The 25,281-nt window shown below is 40.0% G+C and overlaps 1 protein-coding gene across 1 annotated transcript in view; it reads right to left on the bottom strand.

Annotated features, from left to right (window-relative positions):
* Positions 1–22,031, bottom strand: part of pkhd1l1.1 (PKHD1 like 1, tandem duplicate 1) — a 51,626-nt gene extending 29,595 nt beyond the window's left edge. Inside the window, exons 1-35 of the mRNA XM_042076821.1 lie at positions 22,024–22,031; positions 21,570–21,676; positions 21,361–21,438; positions 20,888–21,032; positions 20,190–20,298; positions 19,722–19,779; positions 19,499–19,592; positions 19,227–19,280; positions 18,568–18,641; positions 18,265–18,307; positions 17,808–17,878; positions 17,220–17,330; positions 16,776–16,865; positions 16,247–16,512; positions 15,418–15,509; positions 14,569–14,728; positions 14,310–14,448; positions 13,749–13,892; positions 13,156–13,310; positions 12,655–12,765; positions 11,918–12,079; positions 11,474–11,598; positions 11,204–11,364; positions 10,843–11,009; positions 10,296–10,431; positions 8,889–9,043; positions 8,205–8,327; positions 7,444–7,549; positions 7,022–7,129; positions 6,351–6,515; positions 5,759–5,880; positions 4,406–4,538; positions 1,912–2,104; positions 1,634–1,776; positions 1,352–1,456 (exon numbers count right to left, since the gene is read on the bottom strand). Of these exons, the coding sequence (XP_041932755.1) occupies positions 1,352–1,456; positions 1,634–1,776; positions 1,912–2,104; positions 4,406–4,538; positions 5,759–5,880; positions 6,351–6,515; positions 7,022–7,129; positions 7,444–7,549; positions 8,205–8,327; positions 8,889–9,043; positions 10,296–10,431; positions 10,843–11,009; positions 11,204–11,364; positions 11,474–11,598; positions 11,918–12,079; positions 12,655–12,765; positions 13,156–13,310; positions 13,749–13,892; positions 14,310–14,448; positions 14,569–14,728; positions 15,418–15,509; positions 16,247–16,512; positions 16,776–16,865; positions 17,220–17,330; positions 17,808–17,878; positions 18,265–18,307; positions 18,568–18,641; positions 19,227–19,280; positions 19,499–19,592; positions 19,722–19,779; positions 20,190–20,298; positions 20,888–21,032; positions 21,361–21,438; positions 21,570–21,633 (4,162 nt within the window). The 5' untranslated portion in view covers positions 21,634–21,676; positions 22,024–22,031. The remainder of the gene's footprint in view (positions 1–1,351; positions 1,457–1,633; positions 1,777–1,911; positions 2,105–4,405; positions 4,539–5,758; positions 5,881–6,350; positions 6,516–7,021; positions 7,130–7,443; positions 7,550–8,204; positions 8,328–8,888; positions 9,044–10,295; positions 10,432–10,842; positions 11,010–11,203; positions 11,365–11,473; positions 11,599–11,917; positions 12,080–12,654; positions 12,766–13,155; positions 13,311–13,748; positions 13,893–14,309; positions 14,449–14,568; positions 14,729–15,417; positions 15,510–16,246; positions 16,513–16,775; positions 16,866–17,219; positions 17,331–17,807; positions 17,879–18,264; positions 18,308–18,567; positions 18,642–19,226; positions 19,281–19,498; positions 19,593–19,721; positions 19,780–20,189; positions 20,299–20,887; positions 21,033–21,360; positions 21,439–21,569; positions 21,677–22,023) is intronic.
* Between the last annotated feature and the right edge of the window lie 3,250 nt (positions 22,032–25,281).

Raw genomic sequence — 25,281 nt, 5'->3', positions numbered from 1 at the left:
AGTTAATTGGGCCACACCCACAGGTGCTCTTTTAAAAAAGGGCCAGTGTGTTGGTGTGGGAGAGTCAGACTGATTGATGTGCAAGTTATCGTTTGTCGTATCGGTCGTTATCGTCAAAAATATTGACATTTGTCACGTTAGTCTACCTTAGGCTACACGTTCCGCATTCTGTGCATGACACCGTTGCCTCTGCATGGGTTGTAGCCTACCATGTGTGAGTTCTCCCCTCCCAAAAAGAGTTGGTTGGGTTTAGTATAGCCCGTCTTTTCCAAAAAGTTTTCTAGATACGGATACGGATAGCCGGGCCGGCCCTACTAGCCATAAGCCTCAGGAAGGATGGATGGTAGAAAGAGGCAAGGAGGGACTGAAACGGCCAGGTAGAATGCTGCCAAATGTGCCAAGCTTCCAGATTTATTTATTTTTTAAGAGGACAGACAAAAGGCAACTGGTAAAGAGAGATTGCCTATAGGCTATGATTACTACCAATGTAATTATTGGGCTAATATTGGATGTTGTAGCGTTGTCAAGCTATTCACAAGCAACATATTAAATTACTTAAAATATTAGCCTTTTGTATTGTAACAACAATATAGCCTACCCATGCAAAAAACATGTAGCCTAAACATTAGTTCAATATGCCTCTTTGTGGAAACGTGGGATATAGGCTACATTTCAAAGGCTTTCTTTCTGTTTTTGTTAACTTCTCAGTTGAAGTGAATTATTATATAACCTTTACACATTTGTTGAACCATGGTACTAATAAAAACTACAGGATAGTAAGAGCTGAAATGTTGCTTCATTTATCCAATTTCCACCACTATGGAAAACGTGGGCTGGTCTTGGGCCTGAAACTCCCGGACTGAAAAGTGGCCCCACTCCGGCCCTGATGTGAAGATGCTGACTACATCTTCCCTGTTTTAGAACACAGTTTTTAATTGAATGCACTTTTGCACATATTCCTGTCTGTGTGTTCGCTGACTAACTGTCTGTAGGTTAAAGTAATAATTGTTAATTAAGTTAATTGGGCCACACCCACAGTGTGTTGGTGTGGGAGAGTCAGACTGATTGATGTGCAAGTTATCGTTTGTGTTAAACATTTGGATAAATTAAAGAAAGATGTTTTCTACTAAAGAATATCCTGTTTTTATCTTTTTAAAAAACAAGATGGTGGACACACTTTTCACACATACTTTACATCTCCTTTGGTTCATGGTGTCCCTGATCAGTACAGACAGGAATGCATTTTCAAAACTGATCAATTAGTTTGCTTGTATCTTCAGGTTTTCCTTTGGATATTCAATTTGGTCATTGGAAGTGTCTGTGTCTGTGTGTGAGAGAGCGTATTACTCACTTGGGTGTGAGCCCTGGTTGGTGATGGTGTGTGTTTTCGCCCCTGACTCAACTACACACTGGATCTCATGCGCCGATGCTGCTGTAACTCTACAGCTTCTGTCTCCTGTAGTGAATTTCAACAAGACATACAATATGTTATACAATAATATATAATATTTGTGAACACAGTACTACTAAAAGAAAATAGTGCGAAAGAGAGAGTGAGGTTGTGTGTGTGTGTGTGTGTGTGTGTGTGTGTGTCCATGTGAAATGCATAATACATCTGTGTATCAGTGCCTACCCAGCATGACACGGTTATCCTCTAGGTTGGCACTGAATCCTGAGCCGGAGATGGTCAGCTGGGAACCCCCATACAGAGAGCCGAGCAGTGGGGTAACACTGGACACCTCCAGCACGTACTGTACCGTGGGGTTCACTCCAGCACTGCACAGGAAAGACAACAAGCATGAGTTACAACTCACAGAGCAGATATGACTTGAGGCCCTTTCAGAGACGACAACTGACAACAAATTGACTGATCGATTAATTGCTGCAGCCCTCTGGCTATGGGAGTCTCACCTGACTGTGGGGAATCCCAGGTTGCCGATCTGGACATTGACCTCATACATGGCTGGGGGCAGGAAGGGCAGGATGCAGGTGATGGCAGTAGTGTTCCACTCTACCACCTCGCACTGTCTCTGGCCGACAAACACCAGGGTGTCATTGCCCCGCACCCCAAAGTTTGTTCCCATCACGACGAGAAGCCTGAGACCTACAATAGACCCTTTCATCAATAAAAACAAAAACAATGCTTGAACGTTCTATTTGGGCCCCAATCTACTTCCTCTGCATTAAGGTAACATATGGAATGTTAAAAAGGAAGTCTTGTGGGGCCAACTATGATGCTGATAATGGAACTCTCTTGAAAGGGTCCATAGAATCCAAACAAACAAAAGATCAGATGACTAATCATTTATATTTGTATTGCTATATAGATTTAGTATTTAACAAACACTTCTGTTCAAGGTGACCACAAAGCACCTGATAAAAAAGATTGATGTGTACACTTTGACAGGGGGAAACAAACTTATTACAATTCAACAAATGTATTTATATTCATCTTACTTTCCCTTGAAATTGTGAAAGATGCCAAAAGGTATTATTAATTGTATACTATGAGAATTATAGCTGTTGTTAAAACATATTAAGACTTTCAGTGCCATATTTATTGTGATGTACTTTGCCAATGAACAACAATATACAATTGTTGACAATACAACAATATACAATAACTAATAAAGCATCTACATTCAAAAGAACAGCAACACTGTACATTTTATTTCCCATCCACACTTAATGTATTATAGCAAGTGTACGGTAGCTTAGAGTGTTTTGCACAAAGTTTAAATGTGGAGGTACAAGTTAGGCTAATTTGAGGAAAGGTTAGAATATGTATTGTGTTTCTGTACGACCTCTCAGAAGTCTGTGTGACGGCATAGTGTGTTTTGCACAAAGTTTAAATGAATGTGGAGGTACAAGTTAGGTTAGAAAATGTATTGTGTTTCTGTACGACCTCTCAAACGTCTGTCACAGTGGAAACTACAATAAGGATAATTACCCATGGTTCTCATTGTCTGACGTTTTCTGGTCCTTTTATCGTGAGTTATGAGAATGTCCAAACACACATACAAAACCGGATGTCTGTTGCTCAACAATAGCCTGTATACCCTTAAGCGTAAGCTGAGAAACTATCATGAAAGCATGAATAAGCACAGCTGAAGACAATGGTTGTCATCACCTGAATGTGGATCTTCTAGTTGGATACGGTCCAAGGAGAAATAAATTGCTTTGTTGGTGGCAACATGAAAGCTACTTAGAGAATAGGGCTCTCTGGTATTATATTACAAATCCTAGTGCTATTAGTGTTTGTATGTTGGTAGTGGAACCGAGAAAGCATATTTTTCTTTAAACTTAGCATTGCGTCTCCAAGCAGAATAGAGCAAAAGGTTTAGGCACCATACATCTACACAAGGTAAAAGTCTTCTGTCATGAAGCAAGGGGAGTCATCTTCTGCCTTTGTGTACTTGCAGTTACTTGATATGGATGTGCCTAGTTGAAATGTAATGTGTGCAAATCCAGCTAGTGTGACATACTGTAGCTAGTGGCATAACAAATCCAGTGTGACTCTTATTTATTTAATTTAGGGCTGTCAAAATAACTGATTAATTTCGATTAATTAATTTGAGAAAAAATAACTGATTAAAAAAAGTTGAGTGCAGATTAATCGATTCCTTATGACCTTTGACCCGAGCCGTTCTAGTCAGTAAAAGTTAGACTGTAAAATGAAAGAGAGAGAAGAAAATGTGCTGCGTGGATCATTGATTGGAACATTTACTTTTAAAAAACGCCCTGATGGTGTTAATAAAAAAACAAAGTGTTGAAAATAAAGTCCTTTGCCATGTCTGCAGCAAGGAATTTGCATATCACCAGAGTTCATCAACTCTATAGTCGCACATCAATGCAAAGGAATAAGTGTTGACATTGAGGGGAGTGTTAATTTATTTTCATTGTGTCCCCTAGGTTATATCTGTGGCCTGAAATGCATTGTATGTGAAGAAAAAACTTCTTCCCGAAGCAGTTTTGAATTCATTTCCTCAGCATATTAGGTCATATCATAGATTATTATGGCCGTTATTTGAACAGTGAAAATAATAATAAGAGTTTTTGAACTTTAATGTCACTAATGCTGATTATTCAATGATTCATTTGAATTTAAATATTTAAAATACTTTCACAGCAAAAATTATATATGCGATTAATTTAGATGAATTAATCACAGAGTATGTAATTAATTAGATTATTTTTTTTAATCGATTGACAGCCCTAATTTAATTTACTACAGCACACACACACACAAGTCTTTAGTAAGACACAGAATGGGAAACACTAGAAATGTATCATCCAATTCTGTTCTAAAGAATATTTAATTATATGCGTAAAGGGCTGGGGGGAGAAAGTGGAAGAGGAATGAGAAAGAGCAGAACCAGGAGTAGAAGACGGATTTTTTGCTCACCACTGACACTGGTGGTTTGTGGGCTGATGCTGGTGATTGTGGCGGTCAGGCCGTCGCTGTAGGTGAAGGTCTTCGATGCCACTTGGCTCATGTCCCCAATGGTCACGGTCACACTCTGGGCTCCCAGTGAGCCCTATCGACGCATCATAGGAACACCATGGGAACATGGATTAAAACATAATTTCCGATCGGTCACATTTGTTTTTGTTGGTGTCTATTCTAAACTAACTATTCTAAAGTAACTAAATATTCTACAACTGAGAGTTCACCTGAAGTTTGAAACATATCAGAACCCACAATTAGAGAGGAAATAGACACTTAAATAAAACCATAACTTTGAGACAAATTCCTCTCAGAATGGCAATGCCAAATAACCTTTGATTGTTTGCAGTTACCGGTACTATCTTTCTAAAATTTAGAAAAAGATACAGCATTTGCCTAGCTAATGAATTTCAAATTGTTTGGCTGTGCTGTGTAACTGAGAAGTCTGATAGAGAGACAAGAATGTGCACACACTGTTTCTCAGTAGAAATGATGAAAACATTCATCTTTTCATTCTTGCAATGGCAGTATGACAAGGAATTTGTCAGTATCACAGGCTTTCACCTGGAGGCGTACTCTTATCAGCTTAGACTATACACGTGTTCAGTAACCATGCACATGTTCAGTAACAATGTATAGGAAATGGGAGAACAAGGCTACACACTACTGCTAAACTCCACACTTAGCATGTGAAGAGCTGGGAAACTGTTGGTGGTGTCAGACAGAGCCAGGTCACACGCTGGCTATGTGGGTATCCTTTACGGTTCTCTAGGCAGTTAAATTAGACCAAGGTGGGGGGAGCTGAGGCGTAAACGACAACCAAACTGACAAATAAACAATTAGTAAAGGCAAGGCAAAGCCATTTTAGTTGTATAGTGCAATGCCTAGTAAAGCATTAGGTTAATTGTCTAATCTAAAAACAAATACTCTAGTCTCGGCTACAGCACTTAGATGTCTAGCCATTTGTATTTTGTGTAATATTTGAAATTGCATTTTAGTGCTATGCATTCTGACCAGATACGGGTTCGATCTCAAGCCAAGGTTATTTTTCAATTCTACCCCCATCCTGTTCCCTGTCACTCTCAACGGTCTTATCCTTTAAAGGCAAAAAGCCACCCAAAATAAACCTGTCTATCACCCCATGAGTAAAGAGCAGGGAGAAGCGGGTGGATGAAGTGGACCAAACTACACGCTAGGCTCTGTGAAGAGCTGGGACACTGTTGGTGGTGTCAGACAGAGCCAGGTGACAGGTGAGTATGTGAGTATTCTTTACGGTTCGCTGGGCGATGAAATCGGACCAAAGCTTTTTACCGGGGGAACTCTGCACGTGACCATGTGGAGGTTCACTTCCAGCACCTCACACGTCTCTGAGCCGATCGTCACTTCTGTGCCCCAGCCGAAGCCAAACCCATCCACCGTGAGGACTGTGCCACCTGCCAAGGGAACGGAGCATAACACTGCAGCCATTACATATTTTCAATTTTTAATTTAATTTTACTTATAGAGCGCCAAAACATTACATGTCTCATGGAGCTTTACAGAATGTTAGACAATCAGAGAAAAGAAAAGAAGGCCCATGGCTATGAACTAGTACATTGTAGATGTCTTTCTATTCACATGTATGCAATGTAAAACATTTGCCAAACAGGAATATGCCATTGCACAATACAATTAATGTTAAAATCTACAGCAAATTTCAGGTTTTACTCTGGTTTTGGGGTTTGTAACTCTTTGTACATTATAATAGAATGTCTACATTGCACTATAAGCATTAATGAGTTCTACTGCTAGAGAATGTTTGAAACTTAGAACCATACTTTTACCCCACATCTATAATTCTGTGAGCCACATCCAGACTGAAAAACTGAATGTGTTTATCATGGCAAATATTGGGGCACTGTACCAGTGACACTGCCCGCGATCGGAGACACGGAGGAGACGCTGAGCTGGCTGGTGAAGTTGAAAGGCTGGTCTCCTTGGTAACGTGCCTGTCCCAGGCCAGGGAGGCTCAGGATGACAGGGTAAGTGCCAGCAGGAGCAGGGCCAACGCTGCAGGTCACCTGAGTGTCTGAGAAAGGACACAAGGCCGAATCCATCAACAGTGTGCACAACATTACAGTCACCATTACAGGCTGAACACAGACCAGTCACCATCAGAGTATGGTCATCTTTGCACCTAAAGAGATATACCAACAGCCTCAGCCTCACAACCTCACCTGAATCTGTATCTAAGATATATAAATAAATCATGTACTGTACTTTCAAATAATTTAAAGCAACACAATGCAATTATTTCACCTTACAATAACAGCTTCAAACTGTTGGTGTCTCTAACATTGCCAATGCATGCCCAGAATGCTTCATCTTGCATGACCATGAACAGGACCCTTTCAGTTGTTTTTGACAAACTGGGTACCAGCTAAATTGACACTGACACCAAGGGGCATAGATATCAATTATTCCCTTGTGTTGCTTTCATTTTTAACCCTCTGCAATCTAAAGCCCTTTTATGATATCATTATTGTTTTCATGATTATTTCTATTCACTATACATCATTCATTAGTCCAACTCACCAGTAACTTGGGTTACGGTGCATTCTGTGTGTCCAATCCAAACAGTAGCATTCGTGTCATCAAAACCAGACCCACTGATGGTCAGAACTGTCCCAAGATTGCTCGATCCTGAAGGAATAAAACAATTCACCATATGCTTCAGCAGAATAAAGTGAAATGTACATTAGCTATACTTCATTTACACATCACTTTTATAGGTTTACATAACATTACATACATTTATTATTAATGCATATATTCATAAAACACAATCACTAATAATTACTTTTTGCTATATTATAAAGTGTCTTTATGACATATATAACCAAAATATCACTGACTTAATGACTTAAATAATAAAACCAACGCAATAAATCAAGTCTAGCCATTGGAACGTATGTGAATCTCCCATTGTGGAGGACACTGGAGGCTGATGTTTTTACCTTGTGAGGGGGAGATGCCAGTCACCAGTGGGGTCTTGTCTTCGCTCCACTCAAAGCTACAGTCTCCTGAGCACTTGGATGCGATGCCGTTGATTAGTACCTCCACCTAGGAGAGAGCAAACAAACTCACGGTAAAACTGGCCTAAAGCTACTTCAACTATGACTATAATAGGAATCATTACAGACCCCTCATATGCATTTTCAAGTCCTCATATGAAATTGTCTTTAATTGTGCAACTACATTTTCTGACTAGTCATTAATATTGCTGGAACAACAATTTCACATCAGCCACATGACTTTCTCTCCACTGGAAATTGAGAGGTTTCTTTTTTAAATTTTAATTGTTTGCATTCATGATCCTTGTAACATTGCATTTTAAAGAAAACATAGAGATATTGAAGCCTGAATTGCCTTTGTAGATACCAGGGCATAACAAACCCCAACCTATTTACTATATAGGCTACACCTGGCCTGTAGTGCTTGTACACCTAACTAATGAATTTCAATCTGTGGGGCATTGGGAACCACAAGTGCAGATGAGTGGTCAGAGTGGTTAGGAAAGGCTGTAGACGAGTGGCCGAGAGGGTCCCTTCTCTTCCTAAACCACAAACACTAATCCCCTGTGGCCCTCCCAATGCTGTCGATGGGAACGGATAACTCACACGACATATTCAAATAACTCGTGTTAGCCATGCAAAGACTCCCTTAGGGTCCCCTAGGGACATGTGTCTATAGTTTCATAATAGTATGTGTAGTATACCTGTGGTTTGGATTCTGGGACACGTAGCATATCTCCCCTGATGCTTTGCATGAACAGGCCTCCCTCATCTCTGACGTTGACATACACCTGTGGATTAACTCCAGTGACATCTGAGGCGTTCACCTGAAGGTGGCCACAACACAAGACAAGTCAAACACAAAAACAAGCACACACACAGACACACACAGACACACACACACACACACACACACACACTGTCCAGAGACTTGCTTTCCCTTGGGCACCTAAGCATCAGTTAATTAGAGATACCAGAGACAGATTTAGCAGTGAGTTCCTTGTTGAAGCCACTCACACAAGTTCACTGTGATCTCATGACCTAAAGGAAGGCAGTCAATGGAGCAGACCTCTACAGTAAATGATGATGAACTACCCACCCCATTTGAAATATGAATATGAATTACAACATGAATACTAACAACTTGGATTCTTATCAATGAGTTTAAATTTCCATAATCCAGCCAATTAAAAGTGGCTGCTGCCTTTTCAAGCAGGTGTTATGTATTGGTCTTGACAAGTTTTTGATGACGGCTTTAGGTATTGAGTGAGGCATTACATAGGCAATTTATTTCTAAATTACCCGTAAAAAAATGATTGTATTAAATTACATTTCTAAATTTCAGGATGAATAATCTGTAATATTCATATTGAAGGTCTGAGACTCACCTGAAGAATAGGTTGACGTCCAGGATTGCTCAGCCAGGTGATGAGCCACTTGTAAGCTTTGCAGTCTCCTGACCTTGTGACGTCCACAGAGCCCATTTCTGGAATGGACTGCAGCGCGTACTTCAGATCCTGTGCTGATATATCCACTGGCAGGCCTATGAGATAGCAGACCAGGAGTGACTTCATGTGAGTAAGCACTTATTGTGTGGGGCTGAGAGACTAAGCCATAGTGCTAGGTAATTATGACCGCCGCGCAGCGAAGCGGCGGTCATATAGGTTTAGTCAGATTTTTAATTTTTTTAATTAATTCTTTTATTTTATTTATTTATTTTTTTTAATTTATTTATTTTTATTATTTTTTTTATTTATTTATTTTTTTTGCATGTTCAAATTTCCGTCAAGGATTCCCGGGACACTGAAAGACCGCGGTAGACGAAAGTTGGTGGGCATGTAACCCCACATGGATAGTATGGAACCATCATTTTTTGTTTTGATCTGTAGCCCCCCCGCTGTACTGGACCCCCCGAAAGGAGGGTAGGGCAGACACAGTTTTCTGTGAATATTTTGAGAACCGTAGGGCCTAGGATGACCAATTTTTTCCGTAGGGGTCATGTGTGTCTTGTGTCCTTGCCTCCAGGGGTCATGTTAACCCATTCCATGTGCACACATGTGCATAAACAGATACACACGCACACACATACATTCACAGTAATCATACGTATGACACATACTCACACAGTAGACATATGTACACATGCATGCACATGCACAAACACACATATGCAGGCAAACACACAAGCACGCACACACACACACACACACACACACACACACACACACACACACAAACATAAACATGTACACGCACACATGCACGTTAGGGTTAGGGTTAGGGTAAGGGTTAGGGTAAGGGTTAGGATTAGGGTTAGAGGTTAGGATTAGGGTTAGGGTTCATGTGTCATGACAGTGTCATGTATTATTGATGACTGTGTCAGTATTATGACAGTATTATTGATATTCTCCTTAATGTAGTCTTAGCATGTCATTGTTTTTATATTATTGATTGAATGGACATTATTATTTTATTATTGCCTTTCCCCTTTTTTTTCCATTGCTTTTTATTAGGCTATTGATTGAATTGATATTATTGTGTATTATAACTATTCTCCTTATTATATTTGACCTACATTCTAATCTGTTCCCTGTTCAATTTTAAATATTATTATGTTGTTTGTATTTATGTGTCGCTTTGGACAAAGGCGTCTGCTAAATCCATAACCATAACCATAACCATAACCATGTGTTCATGACAGTGTCATGTCACTCTTACTGTATGTCAATACTGTCAAGTGTTACCCACTTATGTATATTATAGTTTTGTTATAAATGCTGAAAGTCATATTTTACCTTCAACACGCCGTCCGTAAATCTCAATGTCGAAGGTGCCATTCAGAGGGGGGCTGGCACTCTGGGTACGGGTGATGGTCACCTTGGCACCGCCCTGTGTGTACGCTACACTGTCTGACAGATTACCGGAAATTCCCTGAAGCATCAACAGGAACAAGGACACAACTATTAAGAGACAAACACTCAGAGAAGCTTCACTTCTGTTAACAGTGTTACAGCTGCACGGGTCTGGATTGTGACAGTGAAGCACTAGTCAGCCCTACAATAGGAGTTGGGTTTAAGGTGATGTTCAGTAATTGTTGTACAACAATTTTAACAATTTTAAGACCTGAACTTGAATTTTAACAGAATGTTACCAAAAAGAACAAGGGTAATTTTTGAGATTCATTAGTGTCTTCACTACAAATACCTAATTTCAATGATTTGTAGCTAGACATGTATTCTCATCACAGAATGCCAAAGTAACATCTGATCCCATGGTATACCACAGACACACCAAATGGCACCTCACAAGGTCTACATATTTTCCCACTCGTTTTTCTCTCACCTGCAGAAAGCCGACCTCCATCAGAGGTAGGCCATAGGCACAGTTGAAGGGTGAGGCAGAGATCTCGTAGCTGACACTTGACCCCACTGTAGTTTTGACCACACTGAGGATGTTGATGATCTGGCCCCACTGAGCGAGGGCAGGTGGCCTTCTCCTCTGGAGAACCACTGGAGCAGACAGACACGTGCAACACACACAGTTAACAATTGATAACATTGAGTTAACATTGGAAATGGCTGCTTGAACTTTTTAATAGTTTATCACTTTTTGTATACATTGCAGAGGATATACAAACAGGAGGAGGAGGAGAAAGAGGAAGAGGAGGAGGAGGAGGAAGAGGAGGAAGAGGAATGTGACATACTGTTATCGAACACAGTAACATCTCTCCCGAGATGAACAGCATCCACATAGTACTCCTCCCCTACTGTAGCCCTGGACAGATGTAGTTCTGTCATCTTGTAATTGGTACCGATGTGCTTAGTCTGCAGCGAGGTCATCAGGTTAACACATGTGTAGTGCCAGCTGTGAGGGGGGAAAAAAAACAACAACAATCGGTCATTTATCAACGCTTCCTAAACTATGTCTACCATAAGTCCATTATCTGACAGCTTTTGCCTGATTGCATGCATACCCTGGATCCTGATTAGGTGTTAGGGGAACTTGGGCGGTGACAGTTTGTGTGGCACCTTTATTGTCTTTGTAAGAGAACTTGACTCCCACTTCACTCTTCATATCTCCTTTGTAAGCAAAGCAGAGCTGTGAAAAGAGGGGGAGAGTGGGAGTGTGTTTATGTTTGACATTGTTTGACACGAATGATGGAGTGACTGATTAAAGAAGACAGCGTAAAAAAGGGAGAGAAGTACAGAGAAGAGAAGCAAAGAGAAGAGAAGACAGAAATTGTGGCATTCCTTTGAAAATTCTACCGTTTCATTATTTTCATGATCTAGGCAACCAAAGCTGCATGGGCACCACTTTGAACTGCACCTACTTGCTAGACTTCTACATGATGAATTGGTTGAATTAATGACAGAAAAAAGCACAGCTCAGAGATGACTGAGTAGGAATGGCTCCTAACCGTGTCGTCCTGTTCGAGGTTCACTGCTCCGTACGTCCCCCCAGACTCCTTGGTGTCGGACGACATGAAGAGGATCTCAGGGTTCATCAGTGACCAACGTCCACAGAAGGCTTCAGTGTCCATAACCAGTGTCCCCCTTTTGTCCAGATTGTCCTTAGAGAACTGCTTAACCACAGTCAGACCAGAGTTATTATTGTTCACGACAACTAAGACTAAAACTAAAACTAGCAGTGAAAAAATAATTTCACTAACTAAAATATAAACAAACACAACAGTTTAGTTTTAAAAACCTAAAGGCTAAATACAAATTTACAGTGAGCAATGCAAATGCAAAAACAAAATAAAATGATATATCAGCATTGTTTTTTTTTTCTCCCTCAATTTGCCTGAGAGCCAAGCCAGCCATAAGATCTCAAGCTTCAAGAGTATCTGCTCACATGAACCATATAATAAAGGTGAGGCGTTTTCAGTCTAGGGAGTGATGAGGCCTTACGGTGACGTCAGGCTAGTAATATGTAGGGATTATGATTTAATATGATGTCTGACCCAGAAAGAAAAATCTCACTTAACTACGTGATGTGTCCCACAGATACAGTATATGCCTCACTCTGTAAATGTATTATTCTTGGCCAAGGACACTGAAACTATAGTCTATAAAATCTGTAAGGGGTAAACCGAATCTGAGTCTGTGTGATCTATGTCATTATTCTTAGTGAGCGTATATATTCTCCACCCACCCCAGTGTGTTCATCCTCATAGTCTCTGTGGTATTTCACCCTGAAGCTCTCCATAGCCAGCACCTCAGCAGGGCATTCAGCGTGCAGCATAGCCTCAAGGGCACCCCGGACCTGTGGTGATAAAAGAGGCGAAGGACACACAAAAGTCAGGCACAAGTGAAAAGGAAATTGTCCTTCAACATGTCCGCCAACCTAGACCTTCTTAGAAAATGTCAAAATATCAGTGATCAGATTTTTCTGGTGTGAGGTGTGAGTGATATATATTTATACCGTAGTTATTGCATGTATCATTACAGTATTGGTATTTGAATAATGGTATGATTTTCAGTATAGTAATATTACTATCATCTTTACTGTATTAGCAGTTGTATTTAATATTTAACACATACAAGTGTGTATGTGTAATAAAGACACTGATATTTCTGTTTGTGCACAGGTGTATATTTCAGCTTTAAACTGTATTCTGATAATGACTCGGATGGGTGTGAGGAGTGCACACACCTCTGCCTTGGAGGCGTTGAATGAGATGGGGGTGGAGGGGACTCCCCCCCAGAGCAGAGTGAACGTCTCCAGACTGGCCACTCCCTTGGTTACCTCAGTCACAGACACGTTCACATTGCCTCCCATACGCCATGAGTCTAGGCTTTCAAAATCACCTGCAGGAAAACATATATGTTTCAAAACTATGGTTACACACTGCATTCAGTTTGAGAATCTAGATTTAAAGTCTGAAATGTAGATCTGTTTTCAATTTGACAGACTGAAGTTATTGATAGACCTGAAATCTGACCAACTTGACTTAAACATAGTAAAGCAGATCTGACTTTGATTTGACAATCTAGGCTTGAAGTCTATAATGTAAATCGTTTTCGTCAATATGACAAACTACACTTGAATTCAGCAATCTGATGAACTAGATTTGAAGTCAGTAACAGACACACCTTCAATCTGTTTAACTAGACTTGAGATCTCTAACATAGATCTGCTTTTAATCTGACAAACTAGTCTTTAAGCTAGTAACATAGATCTGCCTTTTCAATGACAGATTAGACACAACATCAGTGAACCAGATGGATGTGAGCAGTCCCACCCACCTCTGTTGGAGTCAAAGGTCACGGTGTACTCTGCTTCTGTGCCGAGATCCTGTTTGGTGACCGTAACAGAGTCGGGTTTAATCGACCACAGGCCATTCAGAGCGGCTGCAACCTGGTCAGCTGATGCACTCACTGCAATGGGTCCTGTAATCAGCATAACATGAGCATACAGACACAAGGTAAATACTAGACTTGCATCCAAGTATGCAATCCAGCTGAATTTTCTTAAAGTAAAGCCATGTTTAGAAGTTATTTACCCAAGTGACAATTTTATATTTCCTTAAATGTTTTGCAATATGTGAGTGAAAAAGGTAACCAGGAATTTCCACCATCATAATGGGGTTGTAACTACTGCAATCCGCTAAAATAGATATGTGTCAAGTCAAACCCTAGCAGTGATTTACCTTTTCTATGTTCTTTGCAGTAATAGATAGGCTCTAATAGGTGAGACTGAGGTACCTCAACCCTAATAGGGTTGGTTTACCTGCCACATGTTCTCTGTAGGGTAAGGTGCGATAGTCACTCAGGTAAACCAGTATGACCCTAATAGTGGCCATTTACCTGTCTTGTGTTCTCCGTAACCCAAGGTGTAGAAGGTGGAGTCACAGGTTCCCAAGGAGAAGCAGGTACTGCTCACGGTCACCTGCTGGACCTCCATCACTGGAGTCTCCTCTGAGCCCCAGCCATCAAAACGCAACACCTGGACAGAACAAGAGCACATGATCAGAGGCCAGGGTACATAAAGTTGTTGCATATGCATGTTGTTGCATCTTGTTACATGTGCACAATCTGTATTTATGTCTGTGTTAAGGGTACCGACCTGCTTCTCTTCTAAGACGTCGTATCTGGCGTTGAGAACCTGTCTCTCATCCACAGCTTCATAGGCTTGCTCGTAGGTGAAGGGGCTCTTCCATTTAAACACACCAACTTGGATCCAGCCTGGACCGCCCCAGTCTTGCAGGAGGGCCTCCAGATAGTACCTACAGCATACATACAGACAAGATGGAGGTTTGAATTGTAGAAACATTGTGATAGTACACTGACAGTATCTGATCATACAACCCCAACACAGAAAAAGTTGGGACATTGTGTAAAATGCAGGTAGAAACAGAATGTAATAATCTACAAATCTCATGAACCCATATTTAGCTGCAAAAGGACAACATTATCAAATGTTGAAAATGATAAATTTAACTATTTCATGGAAAATATAGTTCATATTTTGAAATGTGTTACTGGTATGAAATTCGAAATTAACATATTTTCCATGTCCTTTTTGCACCTATATGTGGGTTTATGAGATTTGCACAGTCACATTCTGTTTTTTATTTGCATTTTACACGTCACAAATTTTTCTGTGTTGGGATTGTAGATCCTGTGTTACTAACAGCGGCTGTGGTCTTGTCAATAGTTAGTAATATGGTTGTGTAGTCAAACTTTAACTCCATCCCTCTAGGGAAGACGCTAAATGTAGAAATGTCATTTTGCACCTGTTAAAGTCTTTAAAAAATAGTTGTGTGCTCTGGGTTCAGTCATTTGAAGCAGCCCAGGACCTGCTACTGATTGTGTGCACCGAGGGGCTAGGACGCAAGTGATACCCCTCCCATTGCCTGTCCTTCAGACTGTTTAGATTCTATAGACATATACAGTATATATAGTAGTCACTTACGCCTTTCCCTTCTCCAGATGCATGACAGAGGAAGCCTGCGAGTCTGAGGAGAAGAAGCTGTTGGTAAAGCCGGTCCGGTATCCAATGAGTACCTGAAGCACATGATACAGAGGATCTCCATTTTACATTTCACTTTCACAGTGCATTGAGCATGGTAGTTTTATAGAGTGTTCAGGCATAATAGATTGTAGAAAGGTCAGATGCAAAGCCCTGAAACAGTGCTATGTTATTAACACTTCAACGCGCAGATGTGAAGCAGATGAGAGAATTGTTGAGAGAAAAGTCACTGAACAAATCCACCCCTAAAGGTGAGCTTATGGTGTCTGAAAAAGTATTATGCAAACTATTGTTTTCTTTTGGGAAGAGACTTGGGTAAATTAGATTCAGGGGAGGAAGCCATTTGCCTCTGGTCAGGACAGAATATTTAACTCATACTCAACTCATGTAAATAGAATCTTTAGTCTTGGGTGACCTGGGGGCAAGCAGTAGCACGCCAATCATGTATTGGTCCAAGTGTTCATTTCCCAATGGTGTCCTAATCTCATTTTTCCCCTCATATCCTAATGTCATTCTTCCACTCATACTCCCTGTCTTCTTTCAATGTTTTATTTACATAAATGTAAAGTCCCAAAAATTACTTTAAAAAATTAAAAAACGTGAAAAATCAAACAAAAAAAGTGTAAGAAATGATAATGTGATATAATTGTGTTTAATCATTTAATCATTATGCAGATACTCCTTTTGAAGCATAGACCTTCCAAACACTTATTTTTATTCTAGTATTTTACATAAAACCTCCCAGACGACACCGAGAGAAGGTGGCAGCTACCTTATCCTCAGGACGCCCAGTGAGACTGAAGTACAGTTGGTATTTGTCGTCTCCTTTAATGAAGAACCTGTAGTGGTCAGTCTCCATGGGCACGAAGAAGCCAGTCATCTTGGAGACGAAGCGAAGGATCTCAATGGGGTAGGTGTGTGTGAGGGAGTCAACCCAGCCACCCTGGTGGTCTGGCCAGCTGGAGTTGTAGTTCATAATGTCCTCCAGGTTGCGCGGAATAGATTTGTTCCACAGTTCCATCTTCATACCTCTGCCACCTGTGTGTGTGTGGGGTGGGGGTGGGTGTGTGTGTGTGTGTGGGGGGGGGGGGGGGGGGGTATCGGGGCGTTTAGAAAACATCATTAGTTTTGCAGATATTTGTTTACGCTGAAACACGTTTTAGCAATTACCGGTATCTGAGGAGTAAACTGTAGACGATTTATGTTTAAATGATTAACTATTTCATAGTTTCATTACGCCTGTTAAAGTTAAACTATTATTGCACACTCATCCCAGCAGCACACAGGAGGTGATGCCTCACCTGGAAAGACTGTCATGTTGGTCCACCTGTACTCAGGTGTTCTGCATACAATCTTGTCATCAGTCACGCTCACCACCTCACATCTCTGGCCTGATGACAGAGGAAAAGCAATGCACTCAGCAACACCCACATCTGATAAGACTACAGCCACTGTCTGTTCACTGCCATTGGCAACAGCACAGCATAACAATAGCAATACACACAAAAAACATAACAATGGCTATAACTTGACTGCGTGTCTGTGACTGTCACTCAAAACAATAGGCATTCTGAGATAAATGCCTCTTTGTTACTCAGATCTATCAATCATTCCGTCCTAGGTATGCACTTTAAAAGCAGATATGCTTATTCTACACATGGTTTGTACTTTTTGTTCCTGTGACCCACCCACCCATTCATCCATTTCTCTTGTTCTGTCAGGTTGTCTGTTTGAGTTAAGTTTACCTCCGACCGTAACAGCTGCTGGCATGTCAGTTTCATCAAAGTGATGTCCGTGGATGGTCAGCAAGGTTCCACCAAGCACACTGCCCTTAGAGGGGGACACTCCTGTCACCTCTGAAAATAAAAATAAAACCAGACAAAAAATGATCAGTGTGTGTGTTCAGTGTATGAGCGTGATAGTGGTATAGTGATACCGAGACTGGTAAGACACTATTGGGCTGTGAGTATGAGATTTATGGAAACTGTACAATGCTATACTGCAACTTTTTTCATTCATTCATTCAACCTTTATTTCATGCTCGGAAACACAGTGGAGGGCAGTCCTCTTTTCCAGTGTAGGCCACTAACAAATCATTGTAGATGAATTAATAAAATATCAAAAAAACACACAATAAAAGAATTAATAAATAATAACTTGTGCAATTTAGAGTTGCAGGGTACCCATAGGCATGGGTTCATACATCAAAAACAAGATTTCCCATGTTGTTGGGTTATATAGTATAGACTATATAGTTATATAGTTATAGACTATGTATGCATGGTTAAGGTCATTGGTCATTTATGCGAGTGTTTGTTTTTTGTTACATATACCTGCATACGTCTGGAACATGGAGAGTTTGTTCAAGCCTGAGACAAAGTAGACGTTATTTTCAGGCAAACTCCTGAAATACAAAAAACACAAAGAAATGTCAGATAAAATAGTTCAATAACAACATCAAAATTCAAATGATAACAATAAATCTCAAAACTGTTATGTAAACCTAATGAAGTTTGGTGAATTGACATAGAAAGCCAAGGAACTCAACTACTTCATAGGTGTGCAAATATCGAATGTTATTAGATGTACTAAAGAGTCTAAAAGCATTGTAATAGGAAAGTCAACCAAGCAACAAATACATACATTTTTAGTAAATTAATAAGAAACATTTAATGTTGAACTCAAATGCTAAAGGGAATAATTACAAACACCTTTTGAATTATGTGTGTAAATACATTTTCTCTGACAGCTGACCAACTTTTAAAGGAAATGTTATGAATATAAAGTTACCTTCCATATTGACTGTCCAGAATGTAACTCAGGTTATGATGACCTAAGAAGGATCAAATGAGAAAAAGAGAGGTGAGGCATTGATTTGTGATTCACATATGGTACTTAACTATTGTTATGATGACACTTAAGTCAAGCTTACGATGTCATATAATGCACTGGGTATTTATTTACATCAGATCTCAGAAATGCATACCAAAGCAATGTATCACGCAATTCAACACGGTCATCTGTTAGCTTGTGTGTGTGTGTTTCATTGTTTGCTTGTTTGTTTGTTGTTGTTGTCGTCGTCTTAGCTCTTACCAATGTATGTTCCAGTCATTGCGCAACTCATGTATCCCCATTGGCTTGTCTCAGAGTCCATCGTCAGACCATACCTGAGCAAGACAGCATAGCAGATGCATTGGAAAAAAACAAAAATGGAACTAAACCATGATCTCTACTTTTACTAAAGTGGAGTGAAGAATGCCGAGGGAAGGCTATAGGGATGGTTTTGCAGACATGGATTACGACTAGATTTAAACTTCAACGAAGATCTCCACAGAGAAAAAGCTTAGGACTAGGCTTAAGCCATGTCTAGGAAACCAGCCCACTGAGTTTAATTCTGTATGGTTGAAGAAGCTCATGACATGACATATTGAATAACTACCAATCTTGATATACAGTACAGTTCTAATAATACAGCTTAAAGGAGAAATCCGGCATGGGAGCACAAGGACATGCCCCCAGGGTGTAGCGCTGTAGCTGCCTGGCTGCGTTATCTGCTGATTGTTTTTGTTTTTTTCTGTATCGACAGCACTCAGTGACCTCGAGAAATGGAGATCTATGTGAAAACTCACCGGATTTCTCCTTTAACCTCTTAATTCAGTCATATATCCATAAATCTATTTATGTGAAACTCAAACAGGTTAAATCCCTTTTTAACAACAAAATGGATTACAAATTGTGTGAAACAGACTCACAGCTCATCAGTGTTTGGCTTTAGCAACTCACAAGGCATCCCACCCATGTAGGCCCTGTGATAACAACACAAAATGGTCATGCTTAAGGTTATGGAATTTGTCCATATAGACACTTTTGTCTAAAGCAACTTACAGTATATGAACATGTATATTAGTTAGAAATAAAAGTTTCAAATACATTTGAAAACCCAACAAAAAGCAAGTAGACTTTTAGAAGTGTTTTCAATGTCACACAAACATATTTCATTTTGACTGTTGAGGTAATTTTTTACCTCAGGAACCTGACATTGAGGCCATTGGTGCTGACGTCAGTGTTGCTGCCATAGACATCAGTGTATATCCTCCCTCTCGTTGTAATCACAGAACCTGTTAGTCGGCAACCACAAACATGAAACAGTTATGCCGATTGTGAAGAATAAGGTTTCATTTCAGTGTGGGGGGACAGCAAACACATCCTGAAGTCAGTGTAATCAAAGGGAACGATGAGGATTTTACCTGGTAATCCTGTGCTTGGACTCGTACTCCAGATAGTGGGAGTAGCCCACCAGCGCGTCTGTAAGGTCAGTCAGAAAATGGTTGAAAGGTCTAATTGCACATCATCTTCTACATCCCTTTCCCTGCAGCTTGTTTGTGATTCTATTTTATTTTATGCTTTTTTTGTATACTGTATGTCTTTTGTTTTCTTTTACTGGACCTTATTTTTTATGTTGACACCTGCATTAACATACTGACTCTAATGTTACTTTTGAGCATGGCTGTGAGTCTGACTTGTCTGGTTTCTCAAAACATGGCTGTGCTGATAATGTCTCATCTACCATGTTGCCTTAAAAAGACACAAAATTCACTATTCATTTAAAACCCAATGACATGATATTGTGACGATGAAAAGCCTGTATATAAATGTAATCTAAAGACGCACTTATTGACTTATGACTATTGCACATGTCACTTGTGTTTACTCACATAGAAACTGCAGATGTAGTGGGTGTACCACCCATTGCACATTCGGCTGGTGGGAATAGGCACACCGTCCACACTGACGCGGATGTGGTAGTCATCATTGGGCATCGCTCTGAGGGAGGCACATTACACCCACTTTTTATTTGTTTGTTTTGTTGTATGTTTGCTTGCTACTTCAAATATGTGTGAAATTTTGTTTAAATAAATACATTTGTGCACTATATCAACACAATTACTTGAAAATCTTTGAAAATGGATCTCATTTTTTTTTTTCAAAGTGGTAGGCGTACTATATAACATTCTAGTTCTACCTAGTGTCAACAGTATGAAAGTACATCAGTATCATGAAGCCGCAAAATTAATGTTGCTGGGTTTGGTGTACTGCCTCAAAGGGGAAAAAAAATCAATCACTAAACCACACTTAATCACAGGGATCAGGGAGTGGACTTTTGCAATATACAGTGCCCTCCAGAATTATTGGCACCTCTGCTAAAGTTGACTAAAAACCGGTATAAAAAACAATCTGTTGGTGATTTATTGTAATTTCACAATTTCACAAAAAAATTGGAAAAATCCAACCTTGAAGGGAAGCAAATTTTGTTTTGAGAAAAAGGAAAATCTCATAAAGAAATAAATATTTTTAACTAAAAAATATTAATTAGCTAATTAAGCAATCAAGGACATTTTTTTCATAGCCGTACCTTGTGTAGCACAAGATCTGATTGCTGTGAGTGGAGTCTCGCTCCACATCACACGGGATGGATCTGGTCTTGGACACCAGAGTCACACTGTTTCCAAAGTCTGCATCATCAGGGTTCAGAGAGAACTGATTTTCCTGAGCAAAACCTGCAACATTCAGATAGGTTATTTCCAGATCTATGTTATTGCCATTTATTTTTTATAAGCTTACATATTTTTTATACTGTATTTGTACATCATAACTGGTTTGTTTTGCCCAAATCACCTTAATATTGATATGGTTTGTATACGAAATTGTTTGTATACGAATACAAGTTTGTTGGTTTTGCAAGTAAGGCCATTGCCCAAGGCCATTTTCAACATTAAACATTCAATATAGAAAAAAGGTTGGCAAATAGTGCCTGTAAGAAAAGATACAGGACTACAGGGCGGTGGATAAGTGACTTTGACAGTTTGATTTCCATAGCTTTCATACCTTCCCCTTCTATGGTGATTCTTGTTGCTCCGTTCAGGCTTCCAATGTGCGGATCAATTCTGAACACTCGCTGAGCATCTAACGTAAGCACAATATATCATGTAAACAGACTAGAGGTCTGGGTTGTGCAATTTCAAATAACAAATCTAATATATGTATTAGGCTACATTCTTCATGTAAAAAGAAAGATGATAGCGTCATAGACTTACCTGAATAGCAGAGGATAAGACAAACCACAAGCGGCAGGTGCGTGTGCCGCCGTGTGCGAGTCATGATCAGCAATTGACAATCACACTGCCAATCTACGCAAGTTTCACTGGCAAAGATTATGCAAATGTGCAAATGTTTTATTATGCAAATGTGAAACGGTTTGTGACTACATGATCAGAGATCAAACATATGAAAGTAGGCCTACAAAGCCTATGCGTTTACATTTGTTATTATTTAGATTAGGCTATGCAACATTAATTCAGAAAGTGGTAGCTATGTTGTAGACTGAGCTGGTGGGCTAATTCAAGCCTACAAAAACTATTTATCAAGTGCTCATGACACAAATGCCACAGGTTTGACTAATACACAACATTTGTCAACAAAAATGTATTTTTGTTCAGTTCAGTTCATATCCATCTCTCAAGTGGGGGGAAAGCTTAAAATATAGCCTACCTGGCCGGTTCCTGTCAAAACTGGTCGCTTTCGACACATTTTCACAGTTTATATACTAAGTAGCCTACCAAAGAGGAGGCGCCATCTGAAACATGCTCTCAGGTGCAGGTGTGGCAGCATGCTGGACGCAAGAACTTCGCGGACACTCCCACAATCACTGACAGTCTCATCTAGTAGGCCTAGGTGGACAGGCTTAACATGTCTAAAAAACTATCGCCTAGATCAAAGACTCCATTTCTTATCTTCGTGTCAACGTCATACCTGATTCAGGAAAGACAAGAATCTTTGATGGTGTGCCACAGACATCGCCCGATACCAACATAACAACAGGAGTTCTATGAAAATAAAGCCTATTTATAAGACAATATTATTGTCTTATAAATAGGCTTTATTTAGGCCTAGGCCTATTCATTTGGATGTTCTACACCAGGGGAGCTTGCAGGAATGAATGCTAGTTATGCACACCCACCTACAGAGTGCGTGCGTGCGTATTCTCTCTCCTGCTCAAACCAAAGGTGTGTGCGTGTATGCATTAAGTTGATTTTGATAACGTGTTTACAAACTTTACATAAAATTGTAAATAGCCTACTGTCATGCACTTAATGGGATACTGTGCAGAGTTGGGAAGCTATGGTAAGCCAATGTGGTGTACTGTACACACACACACATGGTTATGGTTATGGATTTGGCAGATGCCTTTGTCCAAAGCAACACATAAATACAAAACATAATATTTAAAATTGAACAGGGAACAGATTAGAATGTTGGTCAAATATAATAAGGAGACTAGTAATAATAAACAACAATATCAATTAAATCAATAGCCTAATAAAAATAAGCAATGAAAATGAGGGGAAAGGCAATAATAAAACAATAATGTCCATTCAACCAATAATATAAAAACAATGACATGGTAAGACTACATTAAAGAGAATATCAATAATAAACAATAATGTCAAATTAATTAACAGCCTAATGAAAATAAAACAATATTATACAAACCATAACACATAAGCGCTTAAACAACTAAGTACATGTTGAATAGGAATGTCTTTAGACCCCTCTTAAACGACCCAAAACTACCACAGGAACGGAGAGCACTGGGCAACTCATTCCACCAACATGGAACCACTGAGGAATAGTCTTGAATTACCTAGTTTTTATGACTGGTCGACATAACAGACACTCATCAGAAGACCGCAGTGGGTGGTTGGGGATGTAAGGCTTGATTATTGAATTAAAATAACTAGGAGCAGATCCAGTCAGTGTCCTATAGGCCAAAGTGAGATATTTAAATTTAATTCTGGCTACTATAGGGAGCCAATGGAGAGTAACTAGAGGAGTTACAGGTGTCCTCTTTGGCTGATTGAAGATCAGGCGTGCTCCAGCATTCTGAATCAGCTGTAATGATCACACATACAGGGGAAACAAGCAAGCCCTTTCAAGTGAATGCACGTCCATACAATGGAAGTCACCATGCAGGGCAAAACGATACATGATGGAGCTATTTTAGACTTAGATGCACTCAGCAGACCTTCACTGTTTAGTAGCAAGGCATTTTTGAGAGAGCCAATACTGTCACGTCAGGTATGTTGACATGTGCTTAAATTCACCTTGAGAAACAAGATGAATGTCTGTAGTTCTGAATGTAATTATCAATGAACAACACAGATTTGTTTGAATTGTGAATCAGAATCATTATTTTTAGGCATTACAGATATTCTTCATTAATGTTCTGTCAGTATTCTTTGATAGTAGACCTTTTCAAATGTAGAAACAATCATGCGCTTTCCTAAGGTATTTCCGGCAGCACAGAAAACAACATTGAGCTAATATAATGGTAACTTGGGGACAGTCAACCTTTCATAGAGCAATTCGCTTAAGTACGTTTCATTTTCATTTTAATTATATCATTATATCATTTTAATTATATTCTTGAATTTCCCCATTCACCATTGAATTTCATGGTGATAGTGCAAATGAGTAAGTCAACAGTGCAACAATGCAGAAATAAAGTAAAGTCTATCTATATATTTAACTATTTAAGAAAATGTATAAGTGTGGCCACAGTTTGGCTGTGGCATGGAGGGGGGGGGGGGGGGGTTTAGGAAATATGTGCTAATGTGCTAATATAGCACGCAAACAGTGAGGCACAAAGACAGTGGTACAAGTGGCTAGTGGACAGACAGTACCAAACATGGAGGGGGTGAAGAGGCAGACAGACTATGCAGAGAAGTCTATCTTTCCTCTTCCCTTAAGTGAGGCATTGAACAGTTCAATGGCCCTGGGGACAAATTACTTCCTCAGTCTGTCTGTTGTGCAAGACAGTGAGCGAAGTCTCCAGCTGATCAGGCTCTTCTGCTTAACAATAGTGCTGTGGAGTGGGTGACACTCATTGTCCAAGATGTTGATCAGTTTGTTCAGGGTCCTTTTGTCAGATAGTGAAGTGATGCACTCCAGTTCAGCTCCCACCACAGAGCCAGCTTTCCTTACCAGCCTGTCAATTCGCCCCACATCCTTCTTCCTTGTGCTTCCTCCCCAGCATACTACTGCATAGAAGAGGACGCTGGCAACAACAGACTGGTAGAACATCCTGAGGAGCTTACTGCACACATTGAAGGACCGCAGCCTCCTCAGGAGGTACAGCCTGCTCTGCCCTTTCTTGTAGAGTGCATCAGTGTTGGCTGACCAGTCCAGTTTATTGTCCAGGTGGAGACCCAGATACTTGTAGGTGCTAACCACCTCCACATTGACCCCATCAATGTGGAGTGGTAGTAGAGTGGGCTTAGACCTGCGGAAATCCACCACCATCTTCTTGGTCTTTGAAGTGTTACAGTAAGTAAATATCTGCTCTGGTTTGGAGCATTTCAACCAAGATCCTCTGGGGACAGATTGAAAGGGTCTACATTATGGTTAGATAAATATTAAGTAGAGGTGTGAGTATCTGTGTGACACTGTTCCTGTGTTTGTCCATTGTGAAGGCCTTTACCTGAATCTGCACTAGCCCTGGAGAGTATGGAATTGTATATCATGGCTTGACCAATCAAGGATGTGAGCTGTGAACAGGGTAACTGAATTGGATTGTTTTTTTAACAAATGAATTTGCCAAGCATTTTTATCCAGAATGACTGGCAAAATCATAGAATTCTACAAAATCATTTCATGAGCCTGTTGGATTTACTCCTGCACATTTATTGCAAGTTCATAACATTAATGTATAGCCATTCATTTGTCACTGATTCTAAATGATTTTGTATT

This window comes from Alosa sapidissima, chromosome 21, assembly GCF_018492685.1.
Source record: "Alosa sapidissima isolate fAloSap1 chromosome 21, fAloSap1.pri, whole genome shotgun sequence".
Classification (NCBI taxonomy): domain Eukaryota; kingdom Metazoa; phylum Chordata; class Actinopteri; order Clupeiformes; family Clupeidae; genus Alosa; species Alosa sapidissima.
The sequence above is the reverse complement of the archived record's forward strand: the minus strand, read 5'-3'. Positions and strand labels throughout refer to the sequence as shown.